The sequence below is a fragment of the Phodopus roborovskii genome, unplaced genomic scaffold, assembly GCF_943737965.1.
Source record: "Phodopus roborovskii unplaced genomic scaffold, PHOROB, whole genome shotgun sequence".
Classification (NCBI taxonomy): Eukaryota; Metazoa; Chordata; class Mammalia; order Rodentia; family Cricetidae; genus Phodopus; species Phodopus roborovskii.
Window position 1 is genome coordinate 24,794,472 of NW_026125397.1, and position 21,447 is coordinate 24,815,918.

The 21,447-nt window shown below is 46.2% G+C and overlaps 1 protein-coding gene across 1 annotated transcript in view; it reads right to left on the reverse strand.

Annotated features, from left to right (window-relative positions):
* The window catches only part of Afg1l (AFG1 like ATPase), a 121,481-nt gene that overhangs the window by 5,332 nt on the left and 94,702 nt on the right, over positions 1 to 21,447 (reverse strand). Inside the window, exon 10 of the mRNA XM_051175577.1 lies at positions 21,308 to 21,408. Within this exon, the coding sequence (XP_051031534.1) occupies positions 21,308 to 21,408 (101 nt within the window). The remainder of the gene's footprint in view (positions 1 to 21,307; positions 21,409 to 21,447) is intronic.

Genomic DNA, 21,447 nt, shown 5'->3' on the forward strand with positions numbered 1-21,447 from the left:
TTAGCATCACCCAGAGGGGGAGGGGCCCAGGCCCACACTGCACTTAGGGTGTGGGGACACTGGATACTTGTGAAATAAATTAGTAAGGAGATGGAGTGATAAAGTGCACGCCAGCCAGGGGAGCCAGAGTAACAACACACACAAACACACACTCATACACACTCACACACACTCACACAATCACACACTCACAATTCACTCAGTGACACACTGACACACTCACTCACCGACACACTCACTCACACTCACTCACTGACACACTGACACACTCACTCACTCACTGACACACTCACATACACACTCACACACACTCATTCACTCACTCACACACACTCACTGACACACTCTCACACACACTCACTGACACTCACACACAATTCACTCAGTGACACACTGACACACTCACTCACTGACACACACTCTCACTCACTCGCTGACACACTCGCTCCCACACACTCACTCACTGACACACTCACTGACACTCTCTCGCTCTCACACACACTCACTGACACACTCACTGACACACTCACTGACACACTCACATACACACTCACATACACACTCACATACACACTCTCTCACACACTCACTGACACACTCACTCACACACACTCACTGACACACACATACTCACTCACTGACACTCACACACAATTCACTCAGTGACACATTGACACACTCACTCACTGACACACACTCACACACACTCACTCACTGACTCACTCTCACTCACACTCACTCACTGACACACTCTCGCTCACACTCACTGACACACACTCACACACTCACTGACACACTCGCTCACACACACACTCACTCACTGACACTCTCTCGCTCTCACACACACTCACTGACACTCTCTCGCTCTCACACACACTCACTCACTGACACACTCTCGCTCACACTCACAGCTCTCTTGGTCCTAACTCTCTGTTCTACAGCGGGTCTTTGCTGTGCGTCCTGGCACACACACAGGCAAGGTCTACACAGATAAAGCTCAAAGATCCAAATGTCAAAAGTGATCATCTCTGGGTAGTAGAGTGAAATGTCCATTTAACCTTTGTTATCCTTTTAAGTCTCCAGCCCCCGTGAACTTGCCTGACTTTTAACAGCAAAAGCGCACGTTTCTTAAGAAGTGAGGTCATTTTCACCACAACATTCCTCTCCCTCATCTGTGCATGCTTCCATCTTTTCCTTTCATGTTCCATTTTCCTTCCTTCTTATTCCGTAGATATGAAGTTTTTCTCAAGGACTTTAAAAAGAAAAACATGTCCCAACTCCCAGATTATTCAATGCATTATTTCACCTTAGAACAGGCAAACTATAAAATGGGATTTCTAAATTATAACATATACAGTCGTGTTTGCTGGCATAATTATGAAATGAACAAACTCTACACTGAGTGTCCAAATGATGGAAGCACTTTCACCGTTTAATCTTGTCGCCTACCCCTATAATTAAAGTCATAGCCAAAGCCAGGAGTCGGCCATTTTTCAGCACTCGGTTGTGCAATCATTATGCAGTAGCTGTCCTGCAATGGGACACAAGGCTTTCTATTCGCTGGTATCATGTGTGAGTCCTTAAAAATGGGGGGAAATACTGTCTTTTAAAAGCTCTTGAACCCAGTGTCCAAACTAATCCAAACTTTTGCTTTTGAATTAAATAAAAGAGAAGAAAGTATAAGTGAAAATTTTTTCCCTTTGCAGTGTGATATGAGATGAAGTTAAATAGTTACATCCAACTGTTACACAGAGGGTACGACCCAGTGGCAGGGTCCAGGGATTCAGTCAGCCTTCACAGTTCAGCAAGGGTTCCGGACTGAAGTCAGCTCCTCAGTTAGCTATCACATGCCTCTTCCCCTGGCCAGCTGGCCAGCCCTCCCTCTGCTGAGTTCTTAACTTGGTTAAGGTTTGGTGGTTGCATTTTACAGTTCTCGAATTTCCAATAGGATTTTTTTGCCCCCCCCTTTTCTGATGGAGACTCTTTATGTTGCACAGGCTGGCCCCAAACTTGTAATCCTCCTGCATTACAGGTATGTACTGCCAAGCTCAGACTCCAACTAGCTATTTGTTGTTGTTATTGTTGATGTCGTTGTTACTGTCATTGTTATTATAGTATTGAGATATCTCTTTTTCCCTTTCTGCTTCCTCTGAACTAGGCGAGCCATCTCTTTTAAGGCTAAATTCTTTCTAAAGTTCTAAAGTCTTTTCTAAAATTCCCAAATGCAGTTTTTCTTTGTCGTAAAATGTCCCTGAACACACACACACACACACACACACACACACACGCACACACTCTCCTAGCAGTTTGTGCTCCACTCTCTGGAGTTACAGGTGTCACTGTCCTGTCTCACACACACACACATGCACACGCACGCACGCACGCACACATGCACGCACACGCGCACACACACGCATACATGCACACAGTCTCCTAGCAGTTTGTGCTCCACTCTCTGGAGTTACAGTTGTCACCATCCTGTCTCACACACACACACACACACACACACACACGCACACACGCACGCACACACACGCATACACGCACACACTCTCCTAGCAGTTGTGCAGGAGTTACAGGTGTCACTGTCCTGTCCCCTCTCGCCCACTGTCCTGTCACCCAGTTTGTCCATTTCTGTACCTAATATTTCATAGCAGAAAAAACTTATAGAATAATATAATCCAAGTTCACATGTTTTCTGGGACTCAGCTCAAAATGGCTGACACCCACGGCCTGGCCAAACCTCTGAACCATCATTTGCTCCAAAGTGAAGCTGCTCCACGCTCCGTCAGAAATGGGGGCACTTGACAGCTCCTCTCTCTCATTTCTTCATTTCTGACCCACTAAACTGAGAAAACTGAGCTCCTAAAAGCAGGCTCCGCTCACCTCAATTTAAAAAGGTCTGGAGTGTGCATGCTTTCCCCTTCCCCAACACCTTGGTTAAGCGCCCCCCTGGCCTGCCTTAGACACAGGTCTGCTCTGGTGGTGAGGTCAAGCCCAGGCCCGCCTCAGACACAGGCCAGCAGGACGGGAAAGCCCTGCAGCCACAAAGACTTTCGAGGACTTAAAGCTGGGTGGAGAACACAGTCACAGCCCGAGAAGAACAGACTGCACTGGGCAGTGATGTGAGCCGGAAGCACACGATGATTTCTTAATTCTCTGAGATATGGGTGTTGCCTGTTAGCCTATCCTAACATTTATTTCTTAGGCTTCTCCATGTCCTACTCGGGAGAGCCCTGTGTGTTAGGGTCTACCATTATTCGAAGTATGGGCGGTCCCAATGTTTTCCTTGTTTCCTCTGTTTTCTGCTTTGAAACGCGCTCTCGTGTAGCCCAGTCTGGGCTCAAACTCACTATGTAGTTGAGGCAGAGCTTATGATCATCTGTGTCTGCCTCATATGCTTGGTTACAAGAGTGCACACCAGCCTGGTTCCTGCGAAGCTGGGATGGGCCCAGGGCCTGTGCACACGTGGTGACACTTTGCCAATGAATTGCATCTCTAGCCTGACCTCGTTCTTGGGTATTTCCCCATTGAAGTCCCCGAGTCACATTTCCTTATGAAATCTACCCTCTTCCAAGGGGGCTAGAGGGGAAAGCAAACTTCTCTCCAGCCTGGACGCAGTGGCAGACACCTGTAACCCCGATTACTCTGAGTCTGGGTCAGGAGAATTGCTTGAACTATCATTGGTTTGAGACTAGCATTAGAGTAAGCCCTTGCCTAGGTTTTTTTTTTTTTTTTTTTTTTTTTTTTCTTTAAGTTTTCTTCTAGTATAATTGGAAGACTGTTTATTAGAAGCTACTTTTAGCCATGACAAGATGGGTTCAGTCTTACAAAGTAGAGTTTGTAGAGGCAAGTTTCTGACTGCTGAGCTGAGAAGGTCTCATTTGGAGAGTTTCATCAATTAGATATATTTTAAAACAGCTTTGTAATTTGTTTTTCTGTTGTGATTTTTGTTATTTCTTGCATTTTATTTATTTTTTTGACAATTTATACATTTATGCAGTGTACTATGACTATATTCACCCATTATCCTCCCTCCCACTCCTACAGACCCCTTTGTTCTTAACTAGTCATCACACACACACACACACACATACACACACACACACAGACATGTACAGGATCTCACTGTGTAGCTCTGGTGGCTCGGGATTTGCTCTGTCAATCAGACTGGCCTCAAACTCAAAGAAATCCATCTGTTTCTGCCTCCTGGGTACTGAGATTACACACATGTGCCACCTCATAATTTTCATTCTGTAATATACAGAAATCCGATGGGTTTACTGAATCACATATTGATGCTATTAGATTACCTTACACAGTCCTGTAGGCCACACAGACGGCATCACTTTTGAGGTGCGACACTACAGGAGACGATATGTAGATATCGCTGCCACTTAATCCCGCGTTTTCTTCAAATACTTGGAAGCCTTCAAATGTATTAATTTTAAAAATCCTCTAGAAAGTGATAACTGAAAATATCTGACATCTTTTGGATAAATGGAAGACGGTGTGTGGGGTGGTCTGAGCCTGGAAACGGCCCCAGGTGGTCTTCCCTGCCTGTTTACACCTACTTTGGATTGTGATTACCGAGCTTATCAGAACATGAAGTGGGGGAATCTGCCCACTTTTCGACCTGGGTAGACTTTGTAACCCGTGGCCATTAGAAAGAGGCTCAAGACAGCTTCAAGTTGTGAGCTGAGATCTCAGCACCTAAGGTTTTAGCGTGCCTAGGTCAACCGTGCAGAAGTAGAAAACTCAGAAAGGTGACTAATTGTCTTGGTGAGAAAGCACCCTGGACCAGCATAAAGCTGGCAGGCCCCCAGACAGACAAGAGTCCAACTCAGGTGAGCAAAACCGCAGATGCCAAAGCTAGCCCAGCAGAGACCAAAAGAAGATCCCAGCTGAGCAGGAATACATGCTTATTGTTTTAATCCTCTGAGTTTGGGGGTGATTTACTATGCAACAATAGCTAAAGGACACATTGCACTCACTAGAGAGCGCCACTACAGAGATCGGTCTTCTCAGTCATTAACAAGTTCCGCACATGTGGAAAAACATGGTCTAGATGTTTTAGTTCTATGTCACTGGTTAGGATATGTAAATATATATCCTGTGATTTACTTGATGCCATTTGCTTCTGTATTGCCTTTGAATGTTTATGCCGCAGTATACGTTTTTCCCAGAAATAAAGCTTATGATCTATTACACATGGGGATCAAGTGGAAAAAAAGTTAGAAAAGCATGTAGCATCCTGATAGAACGCAAGAAGACTTGGAAATGGCAGACTCAAAGCAGGGTGCTGCAAAGAAAGAGAAAAATGACTTGAAGAGGGCATTGGGGAAGATCAGAGATGACTGGAATACGTCAACTTTTAAGAGCAATCCAACAGAAATATGGGTGTAAAAACTGAATCAACAGTTCATAGAACAAAAAAAGCTACATAAAGTATAAGGGGTATTGATAAGTGAAGCAAGGTTCACACTACTCCAGGTCCCTAATCAAACGAACACAAAATAAGACTGACAGGCCATTTTTTCCCATATCAGTTTTACGAAAGAAAGCAAGCTGCTGCTCCATGTAGGCAAGCATGTAAGCAGGCCCCCATCCCACTGAGGAGTAAGTTCACTCACTTGTTCCAGAGAAAAATGTGCCAGACTCGATGAAGAGCCCTTTGTAAGGGGCAAACTTGACCTAGTCACTGTACCGCTAGAAAATAGCACAGCAGAGTGATTGAAATCCATTGACAGAGCTAGCCGATAAGAAACTAGTAACAGGCCAACAGAATTATATTAATACAGAGTCTCTGTGTGTTATGTGGGGCTGGCGCGGCGGCGGGACCTGACCGGCGGGGGGGGGGGGGGGGAACCCTACTCGTAACACAGAGCTATGTAAGCACTCTTGACAGCTAATGGAGGAACGAGTGAACCAGGAGATACATGGACACAAATGTTCCCACCAATAGTGGTGTTCATGAAACATAATTTATAATATGGAAACACACATAAAAAGCTGAGGGAACAAAGCATAATGCAAGTTTATAATTGTGTTGAGATGCCTGTTGCGCTCAAAATATATAAGTGGGAAGGAGTCAGCTGCTGCCTGCTGATGGATTAAGAGTTGTGTCTGAGGAGCTTCATTCAAAAAACTCTGTATCTTACAAAAAGAGAAAGGAGTAAAGTGCATTATGACAAAAGAGAATAAGACAGAATAAGGATGTTAAGCAATGCTAAATGTCTTTACTAATTCCTGTTTATAATTTTAACATTGTATACGTGTGTGTGTGTGTGTGTGTGTGTACGTGTGTGTGTGTGTGGTATGTGTGTGTGTATGTGTGTGTGTGGTGTGTGTGGTGTGTATGTGTGTGTGTGGTGTGTGTGTGTGTGTGTATGGTGTGTGTGTGTGGTGTGTGTGTGTGGTGTGTGTGTGTATGGTGTGTGTGTGGTGTGTGTGTGTACGTGTGTGTGTGTGTGTGGTGTGTGTGTGTGTGGTATATGTGTGTGTGGTGTGTGTGTGTGTGTGTATGGTGTGTGTGTGGTGTGTGTGTGGTATGTGTGTGTATGTGTGTGTGTGTGGTGTGTGTGTGTGGTGTGTATGTGTGTGTGGTGTGTGTGTGTGTGTATGTGTGTGTGTGGTGTGTGTGTGTGTGTATGGTGTGTGTGTGTGTGGTGTGTGTGTGTGTGTATGGTGTGTGTGTGGTGTGTGTGTGTACGTGTGTGTGTGTGGTGTGTGTGTGTGTGTGGTGTGTGTGTGGTGTGTGTGTGTGTGTGTGTGTGTGTGGTGTCTGAGTATGTATATGGAGGTCAGAAGAGAACTTGTGGAGTTGATTCTCTCTTTCCACCTTACATGGGCTACAGGGGTCAGACTCAGGGTTCCCTGGCTCCCACACATGCCTTTACCTGCTAAGCTGTGTAGCCAGCCCAAATCTTTACTAATTCTGAATAAAAAAGATTCTTTGCTTGTCTTCATTCTCAGCTCTTTAGTTCCTTGCATATTCCCTAATACTAATGTAAAGTCAATGTGTAAAACACCCAGCACTAATACCATGTGATGATGCTTTTGGTCTATGGCTGGGCACATTCAATAGGGGTCCGTAAAACTATGAAGGAACTGAAAACTTCCTCTGTCGTAGTATCTTACACACACACACACACACACACACACACACACACACAGTGCTATGTGTGTGGTTTGTATTCAGCAGTGATAACACTGTGCAGGTTTGTAGCTCAGGGACAATAGATTCTCCTGGAGGGCCTATGTTTCTGTGAGCACATTCTACAGGGTTCACTAAGCACTTCTCAGAGCCCACACTGACATTCAGTAGTGTGTGATTGCACTGGAAAACTTGAGAAGTAACAAATCTCCTATTACTGTATGAGACTGAGAGGCTCAGAGGCTCAGTTCTGTCTTAGCAGCTTCAGTCCCTAGCACAAAGGAACAAAGTCTTGCGTAAGTTATAAACACAAACGCTGTCAGCAAGACTTCTTCCAACTGTGCATAGCTGCACAGGTTAGTAATCTCAGCATTTAGGAAGTAAGGGCTAGAGGATCAGGAGTTCAAGGTCATCCTTCGATATGTAATAAATAGGTTTGAGGTCAGCATGGGTTAGGTAAAACTCTGTGTGTGTGTGTGTGTGTGTGTGTGTGACTTCTAGAAACTTAATTACAACTTGAGTGAGGTGCATGGTAACTCCTATAAGAATTCTGTAAATCACATTGACCCTTTGACCACTTCATTGTATAACTAACTTGCATACACAGGACACTATGGCGATTGCAAATACTTATGCTTTTATTTTGCACTAGCTCATCCTCCTGTGCAAGTAAGCCACAGCATATACTTGCCGAAACCATAATTGGTATTGTGGAATCATGCATTGTGCCCTATGAATAATTAAAGCGCATGATTACTTCTGAGTACTAAATGGCACTTCAGTTACTAGTACCCTTGAGTATGTTATTCAAGTAGCATTATCTACAGCGGATTCTTCTGATGGATAATGATGACATTCTCCGTTTCTCTACCTGAGCAATTAAAAAGTTTAATAGTCTTTGATGCGGCTGGTTATCTGGATAATTTTCTAGACAGGAACAATTAAAATCCACTCATTCTCCACTATTGTCTCAAACTCTTTGTTTCTGTGGAAACCTGATGGAAACTTAAGGAACTTTAAATCTATAATGAGTTTGCAAAGAGCGTTTGTTTTCCTTAATTACCCAGAGTATACAGCTGCATTATACGTAGCAGCTTCCCTGACAAACTTTGAGGAATAAAGAGACTGCTCGCTGTCTGCCTTCTCCTGTGTGAGAAACAGCACAGCTGTCTGCTTCGGTTCCGACCCTGATGCCAGGAGTGAGGGTTCTCTCCACGCTGCTGCCGCCAGTGTGAACTGCCCCACCCACCCCCAGGCTGCCCTCTGCCTCGGCCACTTCAGCATCCGCAAAGGAGCTGTCAGCGTCCTTCTTCCCCGTTCTTACTCTAAAGCTCGCCCTGCCCCATTATGTTAGCTCAAGTGGGATGATTATCACTTCAAGCTCTGTCTAGATTATACCAGCCTGAGTCACTCTTCATCTGTACAGTCTTTCCTTTATGAGTCCCTTGCCGTGGTACCCTGAGAGCATCTCATTAAATAAGTGTGTGTGGCATCTTGCTTTGTTTACACAGAAATGGCAACTACCTCGGCTCCTCAAGTACCCTGGGGACAAATGCTTGATGGGAGTTAGGGTGAGCGTGCCCCTCTCAAAACAAGCCAAAGATACCATATGAGTTGATGTTAAACAACTTATAGCCGTCAAATTCCAAATCTGTAATTAGAAAACAAAGCACTGAAATGTATTTGTAGAGTAAGTGTTTCCCCAAGAGTCAAATCTAAGAATATGACGCCCCGTAGGAGCCAGCTGGGGAATACTTCACATTCTCCCAGCCCTCACGAACTCTATCCAGAGGTGTTCTTGGGAGTGCTGAGGAGCTCGTCCTGGATGGATGTCATTTCAAGGGCAGGAGGCAAGTTCTGCCCAAGGCTGCTCATCTATCCCCTATTAGTACTTAACACAGTACTCCTGGGGAGTCAATGACCAGATGAAAGGTGAAGGTGGTATGCTAGTGGTAACCCGACCCCCACTCCCCCACCCAGGCTGGCCTTGTGCGACAAAGAACTCCCCCGTTTCTATGGGAGCCCGATTTCTGGAGGCCCTGGGATGGACAACCTCCTCAGGACACAAGGCACACCAGCCTGCTCCAGGAGCCTCCAATGTGACAAGCACCGTGCTGCTGAGTTTAGCCCTGGGAGCACTTCCAGTTTGGGGTGGGGGTGGGGGTGGGGGTGGGATCCAATGGCCCCAGGAAAGCACTGAGTTTATACAGCCTGGGGGGGGAGGGGGAAGGGAGGAGGAAGACAGGCAGTGTAGGAAGAACAGTGTAGAAAGGGGCTGGCAGTGGAGTGGTACTGCTCTTCCTGGGGACAGGGGACACTCACAACCACCGGGAACTCCAGCTCCAGGGATCTCACACCCCCCTCTGGCCTCCGGGGGTACTGCACGCACGTGGCGAGCTTGAATGCATTTTATAATGCTCTTTCATAAAGGGATGTGAAGAATGAGCACACGGTTATCACTGCTCTCAGTCACCAGTGGCTATCAGCACCGTGCAACCCAAGATAACACATGGGACGCAGCAAAACCGCACGGCTGAGTTATAGAACCACCTCAGGTCAGGCAAGTCACCACAGCCCCTTCAACAGCCGGCTGGCCAGGATGGGGTACCCAGGTGCTTCACACACATCTAAACTTCAGAGGGGTTGAGGGTCACCCTCTTAGGGACAACAATCTGGGTTCATCCATACGACAAAAAGAAAATGCTGTGTGGCTCACACATAGTTGCTCAGGCACTCGGGCTCTTGTAGAGAGAGAGCGTCCTGCCTGGCTGTTTAGGGAGCTTGAGTGCTCAGCTGTGGTGTGAGACACAGTCAGGGGGGCACCCCAGAGTTCACGAGAGGCTGGGAATAAGGGCGTGGAGGTGCTGGCTCCCACACCCTCCCGCTAGCTCTCTTAGTCTGGAAGTTTATGACCTGAGGTGTTTCCTGTCATTTTTTAGAAACCACCACAACACTTTGGATCACTAGATTCCATTCCTCATGGCTCCCTTGTTCTTCAGGCCACTACCTACCTTTGGCAAACCAGGTTCTAGAAAGATGGGAATATGTCACAGGAGTTGACCAGTGCGATCTGTTCTACCCGTCATTTTTATCTGTGCTCCCCACATCCAGAAACACAAACAACAAGCCTTTACTGAGACATACCATCTATGTACGTGATTGCTTCTACAGTTACTTCACTGGTATGTGTGGTTTGGGTGTTTTCAGGAGAGAGTAAGGTGTGGAGGCAGGGATACATCTGGGACCTGGTGGATACTAAACACATGTTCCATCTCAGCGTCACCCGAGGCCTCACTGGCCAGTGCAATGACATTTTAGTTTTATTGATGGGCTGGCCAGAGCTGGGGGTTCCAGGCAGAACCTCCCACATGCTTGCAAGCTCTCTACCACTGAGCAACATCTCTGCTTCAATCTCCTTAAGGGCTACGGTGTAAAGGTGATCCTTTAAACACGTAGAGTTACCTCTCTAAGACAACCAGGAACTAGCACAGCCTAATAAGCAGCTACTTTTCTGGGAAATATGAGTCTGGATATTAACAACTGAGCAGAGGCTGAAAAACTTACTGGCAAGGGAAAGGGAAACAGCCCAAGTGTGCTAGAATTATTTCACACTCATGTACTAAAACCATGCAATGACAGCGCTGCCCCTTTCCACTCAGAATGCTATTTTATTAGCTGGCTGACTATTTTTGTGAGTGTCCCACACAGAGGACAATGGTGTCTGAATGCAGGGACCACAGTGGATAACGATGTGCGAAGCCAACAACGAAATGTTCCCATCCCCCCCCCCTCCATTTCTAAATGTAACGTGTTAGCAGGACATCTCTAGGGTAGTCAGTACCTGCACTTGGCCACTTGCATGGCCCAGCCTCCTGGGCATCTCACAGCAGAGGGCAGCATTTGCTGTGTCTGTGAGAGGGAAGGCAGTACGGGGAGTGTGGCTGGCTGGCTTTGGGGTCTTTCCAGAAGCCTGGAAGACTACCCACAGGGTGCAAGGTCAGGTTCCGGCCCCAAGGGCAGTGGGCTTGCACACGTGTGTGAACTGTGAGGTGAGTCACTGCTAATTCCTTTTTGGGAATCAGGGGTTAGTGGCAAGGTCAGTGACGTTTGGCAGTGTGCTCGTGTGTGTGTGTGTGTGTGTGTGTGTGTGTGTGTGTGTGTGTTAAGGGGAAAGACGGGGATAACGAAGAACTTAATTTAAGTCCCAGGATGCAAACGTCTGAACAAAGCCATGGACGTGCAGAGGTCCAGTCGCTTGAGTTTTGTTTGTTGGCTAAACAGTCTGGGTTTTCTGTTGTTTGTTTGGCTTCCTTCGAGAGGGTCCACTGGGGACAAACTGAATGCTCTTAGGCTCAGGTATTTGAAAAGTGCAATCAGAACTGGAAATGAAGTGGGCATCTAAGAGCTATTACCCTCCCTCCCATTCTGCTCTCCACATCACGAGAAGCCTGGGTAAAGACGCCGGTTCAGCTCAGCAAGGCTGAATGCCACTCCATGCCGCTGCTGAGCTTACAAAGGCCGAACCCTTCAAACCATGAATAATGTTGTGAATAGAATTATTCACCCCATCCTCTTGCCAACAAGACAACCTTGAATTATCTGCAACCAAAATTTTATGAAAACATTCAAAAAAACCCTGGACAGACTTAGCCCATCCCATCTCAACACTGAAAACCTTTTTCTGGGTGGAGAGAGATAACTCAGAGAGACTCAGAGAGACGCTAACCTGGAGAGAGACGACTCAGAGAGATGCTAACCTGGAGAGAGACGACTCAGAGAGACGCTAACCTGGAGAGAGAGACTCAGAGAGACGCTAATCTGGAGAGAGACGACTCAGAGAGACGCTAACCTGGAGACGACTCAGAGAGACGCTAACCTGGAGACCCTCACTGCTTTGACTTCACAGCTGTCGTTTTGCAAGGGATTTTCTAGATTAAGTTAACTGAAGTGGGAAAATCCACCCAGACAGCACTACTCCCCAGCTGGGGTTCTGGAGCTGCCCGTCTCTGCCTCCTTCCTGCTGGGGTCACGGCCACATGCCACCAAGCCTGGCTTTCTCACATGAGCTCTTAGGATCTATCTTAGTTTTGTGTGCTTGCATAGCTTTCCTGAGCTACCTCCTTACCCCTTCCAGCTTTCAAGACTACATAATTTTTGTTTTCTTTAATGTTTGGCTGTTGTTTTGTTCTTGAGACAGAGTCTAGTGAGGCACTGTGTAGCCCTGGCTGTCTTGTAAATCACTCTGTAGACCATGGGATCCTTCTACTCCAGCCTCGTGCAAGCCGAGGAAAGGGGCCTGAGTCTCCCTCCATGCTGACCTAGCTGACCTATCAGCAGCTTTCCTGTCATCTTAACTCTGGTATTAGGCAGGTCTGTGTGTGTGTGTGTGTGTGTGTGTGTGTGTGTGTGTGTGTGTGTGCACGCACGTGCACGCACATCTATGGTAGTGCACATACAAGTGTATGGTCACATATGTGGAGTTAAGAGATTGATGTTGGGTGTCTTCTTCAGCTGCATTCTACTTTCTTTACTGAGGTAAGAGTCTCTAGCTCAGCTGGTCTAGACAGCTAGCTTGTCCCAGAAATCCCAGGTCTCCACCTCCTCAGTGCAAGGGTTACAGGCAGCTGCCACACCCACTAGTTCCCATGAAGGTAATGGAATCAGAGTCTGAACTCTTGTCTTCACACATGGCAAGAAACTTTGCCTTCTGATTTCCAACTTTCTGATTACCAGGAATTCCAACACCTGTATCACCTCAGGGTAAGTCTCTGTTGGTTACCTTTTGTTTTGAAAATGAGTCGTTTTTTCTGGCACTGGCCTACACCTGGTGGTTTGGGGTTATCTGGCACGTGCAGATGTGGGATCATTAGATGTACTGATTTATTTCGGTGTTCCCATTTTGCAGGTAATTAGTTGAGTCAGCCCCAGACTGTAAGCTGTCTGCTACGCCCATCGAGTCCAAGGCTTGCCTGAGATGTGAGCACCGTTTATAAGAAGATCTTCCAAGACTGTTTTTGTGTGCCTGTTTCTCCCTTTTCTAGATTTTCGGTTACTGAGGTCATTTGATTGTTCCTCCGTGGCTCCTCTATTGAATTTTAGCTAACTTTAAGATAAACTGAGATCTGCCTTCAGGTTAAAACAACAACAACAACAACAAAAACCTATAAAAATGATAAGCTCACCACATTCAATCCTTTCTTTCACTGTGCTTTTGATTGGCCATGACATTAGACCAGTTGTTAAGACTTCTGTTCGGGATTTACAGATACCATTGACAAGTGGTCTGGTCGATAGAAGCTGTCCCATCAATATGGAGTGTAACAACCCTCCTGGCTCTAGATTCCTCTCAGTCAGATCTGTCATTTACAGCTCTGTTCTCCACAGCAACACAAAACCCTGGAGGGAGAAACCATGGCAATGGTCTCCGGGGTAAGCAAATTTACTCCCAAACCCTCTACCACTGTAAGGGATGACACCTACACCACCTGAACGTGTCTCCCCTTCCTTTCTGTGGGTTAGAGTGCATCCCCAAAGTCATGCTGAAGACATATGAAGGCCATGGTTTCAGAAGATGCTCACTGGCAAACAAGTGAGAGAAACAGGTACACGGTGCCTTCTAACACTGCAACTGTGACTCTTCAAACAGACGGGAACAAAACACATGGCATTGGATTCATATTCCTACGAGAGGCAGACCCGGTTTCCATTGTGGTCTCTGTGATGCCACTTCGGGCTTTCAGGCTTACCTGCTGCTTCTGCTCTAGGGAAGTTGGCTAGCCACCTGATTTATAGCATGGCTATGTCAGGAGTCAGCATAGGTAAGAAACATGGCATCCCTCAAGAATGGCCTGCTGGGAGGAGAGAGGGCCACAGAGATTCCTGGGCTGCCTCAGCCAGCTGTTCGATGCCTTCATCCTGCTGCTAATCACCACTGGAGCAGCCAAAGTCTACCAGCCTGCAGTCTTGGCCAAATAACACAGATAAAAGCTATTCATCCTTTAGTATTTCCTGACAGTGTGCCAAGATAGGCACAAACCAGAAGGAGTCCCCAACCAGTGGCTTCGTTAGGGATAAAACCAAACGAAACAGAAGTGGAGGGAGGGAGGGTTCCATTCAAGAATTCTCTAGAAGATCCTATTTGGTAAGCTAATATGATTTAACTGGGACTAACAGACAGTTGAAGGCCAGTGCATAAATCTGCTTCTCATAGACATCTATTCCGTGAGCACTAAGGGCAAGTGAGTGAGCAAGAAAGAGAGAGACAGGGATGGAGGAAGGAGGGAACGCAGGAAGGGGACAGTGAACGTCCACAGATAGCCATGCATATGCACTGATTGATACATTTTCTGCGCAGACTTTCTGCAAACACACCTGGCCACCCGTCATTTTTAAAACCACAGATAATGAAGTGCTCTTGCAAATAGTTACCTGTGAACGCAGTTATTGATTGAGGAGCCAATTTTCTGCAGGTGTAAAAATTACATTTCTCAAAGGGAAAATTCAGGAATAGCCAGTTTACTCATTAAGCCTTTAGAATTCAGCTTTGGCTTGCTCTCTCTGAAAATGATTCTTTCATTTTTGGGTCACAAAAGTTTAACTGTAATGCAAGTGGATCCCTGGTGCTGTGGTTCAAGCCCTCTGTTCTCTTAATAATCAAAGACTCTCAGGGGCTTTTTTTTTTTTTTTTTTTTTTTTTGGGCATGGGTTCTCTCTCCTAACCTGTTACTAATATATTACAAATTTAAACTGAGGAAAATCTGAACTGTATAAATCCATTGGAATCCACAGTGGTAAAAAACCATTACATTAAACCCATAGCATTTAAAAACTAGTTATAATTTGGTTGTATGGGTCGGTGGTCGCAAAGGTATCAAAGGTATGTTTAATAGCCTTTCCAGATAATTACAGGGTTATTCTCTGATGCCATAAAGACAACAAGCAGCCCCTTCCCAAGAGGAAACTGGATTGGAAGAAAGGCCAACCTTTGTGTGGAAGAACTGGCCAGCACTACTGAGAATAACTGTGACGAAGGCTGTCAGGGAGGCTTCATGAGAAACACCATTCCACCACCAAATGCCTGGCAGGCTAGGGCACCTCAAAACTGTCAAGGCCATCAGAGATGAGGGAAGTCTCAGAAACTTGACAGTTAAGAACTAAGGAGATGATAGCCTCAGATGCCAATGGCGTCCTAGAACAGAGAAGGGACATGCAGCCGAAATAAGGAAGTGTGAATAAAGTAGAAACTTAATAATACTGTACAGAGTCCAGCTCAATCTATACAATAGTAATGACATGAAACATGTATCTGGTATTTGTTTGTTACCTGTAGCAAACATTTTAATAGATAGTGTCAGTAACAACAGAAGCTAGATTTGGAAGCAGATGTAACTAACACTCTGCACTATGATACCTGCAGGGAACCATGGCATTGGCCCAGCCTAGCTGCCCTGAGAGGCAGGCATCATAGGTTTTCCAGGCTGGAGTCCATGGCTCCTGGGGCAGGGTATACCTTCCAGTTCCTGAGAGACTGGTGCACTCCCTCAGGCTGTGAAGAGTTGAGGCCACTCTGTGTTTCTCTGTTTGTCCCCTTAGTAGTTAAGGAAGCATGAAAACTCAACAGGACAGCTGGTCTTAGACATTCATCTCCTGTACCCTGTGTGGCTTGCAAACGTCACTGTATCCCAGCAACTGCAACTGTATCGATCCTGGCGATTGCCTTTGCACTCTGTGTCTGATACAGATGTAAAAAACCTGGTGGCTCTCAATGACATTGTCACAGTCTCGCTTGTACTGTGGCCCCTCCAACCTGGCCTGATTCAATTCCTCATGGCCGTATCAGGTGACATTGGCCCGGTAAGTGTGGGCGCTTACAACTCTCAATTTCTCTCTCTTTTTCTCTTCCTTCCCTTCCTTGCCTTTTTTCGGCTGTCTGAGGAAATATCTCACCGCGGCACAGGCAAACCTAGAATTCACTGTGTAGTCTAAACTCACCTCAAACTCAGTGATCCCCCTGTCTCCGTCTCCTGGGTGTAGAGATTTCAAGTGTACACCACCGCACACAGCTTCCTCTCATTTTTGCTGTAAACCTAAACTGACCTAACATTTAAGTCTATTTAAATTGTGTAAAGAAATTGACAAGAGGTAGTTTTTAAAACGTTAGTTGTACAGTAGAATCTGAAACAGTCCTGCTGTGCATAAGTAAGTGTGTGCGTGTGCATGGTGTGTATGTGTGTGTTTAAATTACACTTATTAATATCACTCATACATACATATGGAAGTCAGAGGACGACTCACTGGAGTTGGTTCTCTCTCTCTGACATGTGGATTTATGAATCCAGTCAGGTCACATGACTAGTGGCTATCTGTTGAGCCATGACGTTCACGCCTGTCCCTAGCTTTTTGAGGAAGAGTCTAAGGTGTGGCTCGACCTGGCCCTCCCAATCCTCCTGATGCAGCCTCCCAAATGCTCGAACTGCAGGCATGTCACATCATGCCCAGCTCATACTTTTTGCATTATTATTTTCTGTTAGATCTTTCTGCATTTTTCTTCTACCATGTATAACTTTATAACAGTTTGCACCAGTTATTGGGAAGTGTTGTTCCAATAAATAGATCTTCCAAATGTTGAAATGTTTAATTATGTAATTACCAAGACAGTTAGCTATACAGGGGAGAGAACATCAGTGATTTCAGACCTAGGAAGGCTGAACAGGAGGACAAGGAGTTCAAGGCCAGCCAAATCACAGAGAGACACTGTTCCAACCCTGCTTCCCCTACCCTACCCATCCCTAAACTCCTGTAGTTTTGCATTTGTTGAGATCACCATCGGTCTCACCAGAAAAAAGATGTTCGAGAACCGGGAAGCTGTTGGTATCACGATGGCAGAGACTAGTGCCAAAACCGTAACTTTTACCCATTTGCTGAAACCGCATCACTGGTAACAAATATCTGATGTTTCACATGAGATGGCAGTCTTTACTCAGTTCCAAGACGTGTCTGTCAAGCACTGTGACGAAATGTCTGCCAAGCTGAAAACCAGTCTGCCACTCAGTCTTTTCCATAAGAACTGGTAATCTGGGGGGGGGGGGTCCCTCAAGGCAGCCATGATATTTGGTATATGGGAATGTCTCATAAAGGCTTACCTCTCATTTCCTCACAAAAAACATATTGAGAGCACATGTTCTCAAAGTTGAACTTAATGAAATTAACCACTTTTATTGCCCTGTGGTGACTCGGCTTCCATGGAGCTGTCTCTGCTTGGTTCAGCTTCTCTCTCTCTCTCTCTCTCTCTCTCTCGCTCTCGCTCTCTCTCTCTCTCTCTCTCTCCCTCTCTCTCTCTCTCTCTCTCTCTCTCGCTCTCTCTCTCTCTCTCTCCCTCTCTCTCTCTCTCTCTCTCTCTCTCTCTCTCGCTCTCTCTCTCTCTCTCTCTCTCTCTCTCTCTCGCTCTCTCTCGCTCTCTCTCTCTCTCTCGCTCTCTCTCTCTCTCTCTCTGTCTCTCTCTCTCTCTCTCGCTCTCTCTCTCTCGCTCTCTCTCTCTCTCTCTCTCGCTCTCTCTCGCTCTCTCTCTCTCTCGCTCTCTCTCTCTCTCTCTCTCTCTGTCTCTCTCTCTCTCTCTCTCTCTCTCTCTCTCTCTCGCTCTCTCTCTCTCTCTCTCTCGCTCTCTCTCTCTCTCGCTCTCTCTCGCTCTCGCTCTCTCTCAGTGAGTACCCAGCCATGAGGGACACAGCATGGTTTGGTGCCACTGTCTTAATTCAGCAGCTTTTGCCTATCACTTGTCTATCACCATTACTGGAGACCTCACCCCAGTGAGAATTGCAGGGAGTCTGTGTGTGTGGCTTTCAGGACTCCTAGGGGCTTGCAGCGACCCCCCCCCACAGGTCTATGATGATCATGGACTCTGATATAAATAACTACTAGACGTGCCGCACCTCTGATCCGGAAAGTGAGTGTACCCCATCCGGCAGCTCTGCCGGGAAGGGAATGGCAGGAACAGAGACCATCGGACACCCCTGCCCTCCCTCCCTCCTCCACGGTCTTCTCAGAAGGCATTCCCACCACCTTCCATACCATAGCAGGGAAGGGCCTCTCAGGACTGGAGGTATCTGCTTCCCTTCTGGCTTCATGCTCTACCAAAGCCTCCAAGTTTTCCCCAGACATGGAAATATGCAAAGACTCTGAGTGGACTCCCCAGCAGAACTGGAATTCTACTAATGAGCTGAGGCAGAACCTGCCCAGACATTCCCAGCTGTGATGTAGAGGCAAAGGACATAGCATCTAGCTCCCAAACCAGCGAGATGTTCAAGCCCGCCTGCTGCCTTACTATCTGTCTGACCCGAGGAACGTTAATTAACGTCACGATGCCTGCATTTCTCCACCTATATAATGGGACAATCAGAGCCCCGCTGCTCACGGTATTGAACAAACTAATGTGTAAAGAATGCCTAGAATAGCACCCCAGCGTGACTGTTAGCTATTGTTTTTATACGGTGCCGAGGGCTCTCCGAGTTTGGATGGGTTTCCTGAGCACCACAGTGCTGAATCAGAATGGTGAAGAGAGAGGCTGTCAAGAAAGCCCATGTCGATCGATCTGTAGGGCCACACGTGTGAGGCTGTGCTTGGAAGAGAGAGGACTGTAGGGGTGGACGGCCCTGGGCCTGTCTGGTTTACTTATGGAACATGCCAAGGACCTCAAGTTAAGACCTTCTTTCACCTTATTACCTAACATACTGATTGATAGATGTCTACAAAAATGTTACCCCCGCCCCGCCCCCGTGGGTCAGAACTCATCATTATAGACTGTCAGGCCATTTGCTGCTGCTGGCAGGGTGATTTCTCCCCACCCCCACCCCCCCACCCCCCCACCCCACGATGATGCCAGTAGCCACGGCTGAGTGGGTTCCAGGCCTTCCGGAAACTAGCTTATGCAATCCAAAGCTGGAACCGACCACCCAGATGTTTACTCAAATACCTAGGTTGGATGTGTTGTTTTTATCTTTACTGAACATCTTTTGGCAGCTATGTAGTCTGGCTCATAAAATCATTATAACTAATTAAGAGTTTTAGGCTAAATCTGAAGTTGAATGATTTCAAGGATCCTCTTCATGCAACCATTCAGTCTCTGAATTGCCACAATTATAAGGCTGCAAAGAAATGCAAAATCACCATAATAAGAAAATAGTAGCAAGGAACTGACCACTTAAAAATTTTGCCCTCCTTCAGATGTCCTTCATAGAAAGCTTAACAATGAGGGACTAAACGCATGCCTCGTGACAATGTCATGTCAGCTACTCAGCATTTGTCTGATTCCGGAAAGAATCCAGTTACCCACGCATGTAACTGGTAGATGAAGAGTCTATCTAACCAGAGGAAGGGAAAATCTGTAGTGACACCACAGAATCGCCAGACAAAAACAACTGGAATGTCCATACATTAAGGTGACACCCAGAAACACATGAGACCCTGCAGTGTTTTATAGAAAGGTTTTCCATGCAACTGAACAACCAAGGCATGAAGTGGAGGATGGTTAGGGTTAGAGTCAGGGTTAGGGTTAGGGTTAGGGTTAGGGTTTATTGTTCTAGAATTTTGACAAGACAGTTATGCCAAAAATAAATGGAAATCTTGTTATTGTTGATTCTGAGAGTTTAATTCATAGCTATTACTCAACCAATCCAAACTTTTGTCAATTAAAAGTGAGTTATATTGGCCTTATTTTCAATTTTCAATACTAAGTCCTAGCCAACCTTCTTCCCATCACCCACCAATGCAGTGAAAAGATGATAAGGGACTTGGGATTCTAACTGGCCGCTCGCTGATACCAAGTGTCCTGAAAGGTAGTGAAGACACTCAGTCTGTTCCGAGAGAGCACACTGGCCTCGTGGAGGACTCCATCTCCCTGCCTGTCCCCTCTCCTCACAGGATGTCTTACTGCAGACAGAGGAGGAACTCCGTCCTTCACAAGAGTCAGACTTAAACAGGAGCACAGGTAGATTCTCTCCTCGCCACACAGGTGACCAGGACCTTAGTGCTGGCGTGCTGCTGGCAGAAGTGGGAAGCCTCACCACATCAGCCACGGTAGGAGTCAGGGGTTGGGGTCTCCACCAACTGCTCTTAACTAATCCTAATTGTTTTCCTTCTAAAGGCCCCACAACTGCAGGCTGGATTCATCTCTGGCTTAAAGGTGACAAATTTGTGCCTGCCAGGAGTAAGTCAGCTGGCTTTGAGAAACACACTCATACTACTCAGCAGGCACAAGTGACAATGACCTTCCCTTTGCCTCCAAACAGCTCTTGTGTAGTTAGCTAAAGTAAGAAATCAGAGACCAAGGGACGATGCTCAACTGAGCAACCATGTGTGAAGTTACTTATTCTACCGAGCACGGAGAAGTCTGGAATTTGAAGACACAATCCATATCTATAACGGATCTGCAAAGACTCTCTAAGGGGTGTGTGTGTGTGTGTGTGTGTGTGTGTGTGTGTGTGTGTGTAAACTTCCTCTGTAAGATAGATTATTTATGATTATTTATGATGCTTTATAAGTTGACTTCCCTTCACCTGGCCCAAGCAGCTCAGATACAGCACAGCAGCTGGACACTGAATTTGGGGAATGACAATTCTTAGTGCCACACTTCCTTAGATGAAGGTAACACTACGCCTCTTTTCCCCACACACCAATCTCACCTAATTTTTTTCTCTTTGTAGAAAGTATTTTATTCCATTTATCCACTAATTCCACCCACAGGCCAGAAGGCAACTTATGGGAGTTGTTGTCTCTTCTGCAGTATGGGCTGGGGGATCTAACTCGGGAGGTGGGGCTTGGCTGCAACACCCATCTTGCCAGCCAGACTTGCCTCAGCTTTTTTATTTCCCTCACATGGGACTTTTACTGATTTTGCTTCTGCTTCCGGCAACAGTTGACAGTTGCCTCTGCATCTCGAGTTTTTTTTTTTTTTTGAAAGCCCTTCAAAGAGCAGATTTTTGTGCCAGTACCTATAAAAATTGCTTGGCAAACAGATGAACATTTCCTGTGTTGAGACTTTTACCTCAGTTCTGACTCTGTGAATAGCATTTTTAAATCTGAAACAGGCTGAAGGGAAACATGAAGTAATTTAACATGTGAAAAGGCCAACCAGTCTGGCCAGGCCTGGCTACTTACTTTCTCACACAGCTCTTCAAACGTGCAGTCGGCAACGGTTCCACAGGCTTTATTCAGCCGCAGCTCTCTGCCTTGCACTTTTAGAATCCTTGGTCTAGTTACTATGGGAACATGAACAAAGACTCAATCTTGTCTGGATA